Source organism: Vulpes lagopus, chromosome X (assembly GCF_018345385.1).
Source record: "Vulpes lagopus strain Blue_001 chromosome X, ASM1834538v1, whole genome shotgun sequence".
In the NCBI taxonomy this organism is placed as follows: domain Eukaryota; kingdom Metazoa; phylum Chordata; class Mammalia; order Carnivora; family Canidae; genus Vulpes; species Vulpes lagopus.
Genome location: NC_054848.1, coordinates 95,596,421 through 95,600,537, shown reverse-complemented (window position 1 = coordinate 95,600,537; position 4,117 = coordinate 95,596,421). Strand labels below are relative to the sequence as shown.

General features: G+C 48.0%; 1 protein-coding gene across 1 annotated transcript; it reads right to left on the bottom strand.

Annotated features, from left to right (window-relative positions):
• Positions 1-320: 320 nt before the first annotated feature.
• Positions 321-2,360, bottom strand: TEX13D (TEX13 family member D). Its single transcript, XM_041740482.1, has one exon. It carries the CDS (start codon positions 2,358-2,360, stop codon positions 321-323), a length of 2,040 nt encoding a protein of 679 aa, XP_041596416.1.
• Between the last annotated feature and the right edge of the window lie 1,757 nt (positions 2,361-4,117).

The window sequence follows — 4,117 nt, the reverse complement described above, 5'->3', positions numbered from 1 at the left end:
AAAGAAACAATAGCATTTTGAAGGAAGAGTAGTGCTCCTAAAATTCAATATAGTTATAACATGAAAAACATATGGCTATTCCCAGCCAAAGACATGGCATTTTCAGGAAAAGGAGGTTAATAAAGGAACAAAAAAGAGTATATTTACGTATGATAAAAAGTTGTTAGTTTCAGTAATGGAATAATAGATTGTTTTAGTTAATTTTATCTACAATAGTTTTGGTTTTCAAATTTCCTGTGAAGTAAGTTACTTTTTGATCAGAAAAGGGTCTTGGGAAATTGGTTTTTCCTTGGAGTGTTTTCCTTCTTACCTGCTTGAAATCAGTGAGTCTGTCCTGGGTCTGGGCCTCTACTCCCACCTGCCTCACAGACTTTCTTGCATTTATAGCAGGCCTTGCGCCATGGAAAATTCATGGCTTTACACCATGGGCAGTCCCAATTCACTGGACTGCATCCTGAGGCAGGCTTCTGGTGCTGGGAATCCAATGTTTTTTTTCCTTTTGGTTGCTTGGCCTTCTGCCCCTGAGGCTGCTTTTTCTTTGGATTTTCCCTCATACTTTGGCTCCTGCTGTCCCACATGGGGGTCGCCTGGGTCCTCTTTGGACCTTCTTGGCTGTGGCTCCTGCCAAATGCCAGGGAGAGCATCCTCTGGGGCTTCTGTAGACCTTCTTCCTGGCTGTGGCTCCTGCCAAACTCCAGGAGGGGCATCACCTGGGGCCTCTTTTGACCTTTTACTTGGCTCTCACTTCTGCTGTCCCCCAGGGGACCTGTCCCCTGGGGCCTCTCCAGATCTTCCTCCTGGCTTTGGCTACTGTTGTCCCCTAAAGGGGCCATGCCTTGGGGTGTTTCTGGACCTCCTTTGCTGGGGCTCCCACTGGCCACCAGGGGTACCATTTCCTTGGGCCCCTCTAGATCTTCTCCCTGGCTGTTTCTCCTGTTGGCATCGAGGGGGGCCATCCTTTGGGATCTTTTTCGACTTTCTTTCTGCCTGGGGCCCCCACTGGTCCCCAGGAGTACCATTTCCTGGGCCCTCTCTGGATCTTTTTGCTGGCTGTTGCTCCTGCTGGCATCAAGGGGGGCCATACCTTGGGGTCTTTTTGGACTTTCTTCCTGCCTGTGGCTCCCACTGGCCCCTAGGTGTACCATCTCCTGGGGACTCTCCTGATCTTCTTCCAGGGTGGGACCAAGGGTAACCACCTCCTGGGATCTCTCTGAACCTTCTTCTTGGTGGATGCTCCAGCTATCCTCAAGGGGGACGACCCACTGGGGATTCTCTTGACCTTCTTCCTGACTCTGGGTCCAGCTATCTCTGAGTGGTACCTCCCCCTGGTGCCTCTGTGGATCTCCTTCATGGCTGTGGGTCCAGATATCCCCAAGGGGAACCGTCCCCTGAGGCCTCTCTAGACCTTCCTGGCTAAGGTTTCCGATGTTCCCCAGGGGGACTGTACTCTGGAGGATCGGAGGACCTCCCTCCTGGCTGTAACTTCTTTGGTTCCACAGCGGGGCCACTTCCTCCTGGAAACCCACTGTAGCACACGGAACAGGTGGGTAGATCCCCAGAGGAGGCATCTGAAGTGGGACTACTGTAGCTTCTGCATCCATGGCTACTGCTGATGGCAGAGGTGGCAAGAAAGGGACCCCAACTGGGAGTGGTGCATGGAATGGGATTGGGTATGGCACCGGCATTGGTAGAGGGGGTTGTATGGTCTGAGCCCAGGGACTTGGAGGTCCTGGCATGTAAAGAACAGCTGGGGCTGGTACTTGGGCCTCAAAATATCGCCTACCAGGCAATCCCATGGCAACCATATCTCTCTGTGGCTCTGCATTCAGGGGCCATGTCATAGCACCAAGCTGCTCGGCTTGAGGTCCAGTTACTATTTCATGGGCCAATGGGATGAACTGGGCTGACCTCTCCACCTGGAGCAGCCGCCCGCGAAGCACATCACAGTCCATGAGTGCCTGTTGCAGGGTGATGCGTGTGAAGCGCAACTGTGTGGCCACCTCCTCTCGAGCCTCACGCATCCGCTGTAGCTCGGAGGCCAAGGCCCAGGCGGCGGTCTCTCGCTCTTCTATCTGTTCCTGCAACCTCCGGATCCGGCGCCCCTGCTGCTCCCGCTGCCTCGCGCCCACGCGCACGCTCAAGGCCAGCGCGCTCCAGGCACAGGCTCTCTGGTAGGTGCGCGGCACCTGCGGGTCGGCCAGGACACTTCGAAGCCGGTCCTCTACCTCGTTCCAGGGCCGTGAGCGGAAGGCCATGTAGAAATCTGGGCCACCGCCGTTCATGAGGACTTCATTGTTGATGAACCTGACCACCTCAGCATGACGGAACCCACTGGCATGGTCCCCAAAGTCAACTGCCATGGCTGCTGCGGCTAGTTAACCAACTGTTTCATAGGAAATGCCACCTCTGCCGCCGCCAGTAAAGGTCCACCCCTCACCTCCACACTCAGTCCTACTAAAGCCCTTTTCCAGTCCTGGCCTCCCTTTGAGCCTCTTTCCTCTGACCACCTTGCTTTCCTCACAAAGAGTAAAGCACACGCCCTCACCACACCAACCCCTACCAGGCAACAGTGTTAGACGTCACAGAGACAACCTCTGAGTCACCATGCAAGGCCTGCTGGGATTTACTTCCTTCTGCAGAGCGCCCCCTACAGAGCGAATAGGCTGGATGGCTGCACTGTGGGCACTGCCGTGAGCTTACAGAAGAATTTGTTTCTAAGAACTTCAGAAGGACAATACCCAGCATCGTGAAATGAATTCCTAGTTGGGTGGTAGAGTTGCATACATGGGTACAGTTCTATTCTTATCTCAATTCCCTCTCCCGTAACTCTTAGGTACAACTTCAAACCTTCAATACACTCAGTCACACTGTCTATACACCTACCTTGTCATCCTGTACAGATGATCTTGGAGTCCCTTTCATTAAGAAAATCCAGGGGGACCTGGGTGGCTCAGTGGTTGAGGGTCTACCTTTGGCTCAGGTCGTGATCCCCGGGATCCCGAGAGCAAGTCCCACATTGGGCTCCCTACATGGAGCCTGCTTCTCCCTCTGCCTATGTCCCTGCCTCTCTCTGTGTCTCTTATGAATAAATAAATAAAATCTTAAAAAAAAAGAAAAGAAATCCAGTGATTGAGCCATGAATGCCCTGAACTCTCCTTATAAATTCACTCTCATGTTTACTTGATCAATTATTCTCAGAAGGTGTTTCTTTTCTTCTTTTAGAGTAGATGTTCCCCTAATAATCTGGGTTTTCCCTGTAAGAAATGCTGGAAAAGTGCTTTAAACTGCACTAAATAATAATTGGTATCTACATGAAGGAATAAAGCTACATACTAAAGGTAACTACATAGATGAATACAAAAAAATAGTACTTGTGCATTTTATAACTCCTCTTTTTGTAATATATGATTTAAAGGATGACTACATAAAACAATACAAATCTGTCTTCATGGGTACACAATGTATAAAGATGTATTTTGTGGCAATAACAATGTAAACTGTATAGGATGAAAGATTTTTGTATATTAATTGAAATTAAGTTTGTATTAATCTAAAATTTGCTGTATGAAATAACATGTTACTTGTAATCCCTAGAACAAACACTAAGAAAATAACTAAAAAATATGCAGAAAAGGAAAGGAGAAAGAAATAAAAATTGTTACCAAAAAAAGGAATCAATGAAACATAAAAGAAGGCAGTAGTGGAGGAATTGGGGTAGAGGGAGATATAATATAATTGATTTTATTTTTTGAAATATTTATTTATTTATTTGAGAGAGAGACTGAGGGGGGAGGGGCAGAAGGAGAGGGAGAGAGAGAATCTCAAGCCCACTTCCTGTTGAGCAGGGTCAGCCTTGGGGTTTGATCTCATGAACATGACATCATGACCTCAGCAGAAATCAAGAATCAGACACTTAATGAAGTGAGCCATCCAGGCCCCCCTGATATAAGACATTTTTTTAGAAAACAAATGGTAAAATGCCAGAAGTCCTTTGCTATCACTACTTATATTAAATGCAAATAGATTACAATTTATAGGCAGAAATGAATAGAATAGATAATTTTTTAAAGACGTAATCCAAATATATGTTGCACTGGTTGAAAGTAAAAAGATGGAA

What these genes read in the sequence shown, in the direction of transcription:
- TEX13D (XM_041740482.1), bottom strand. Translation starts at nt 2,360, where the DNA reads ATGGCAGTTGACTTTGGGGACCATGCCAGTGGGTTCCGTCATGCTGAG.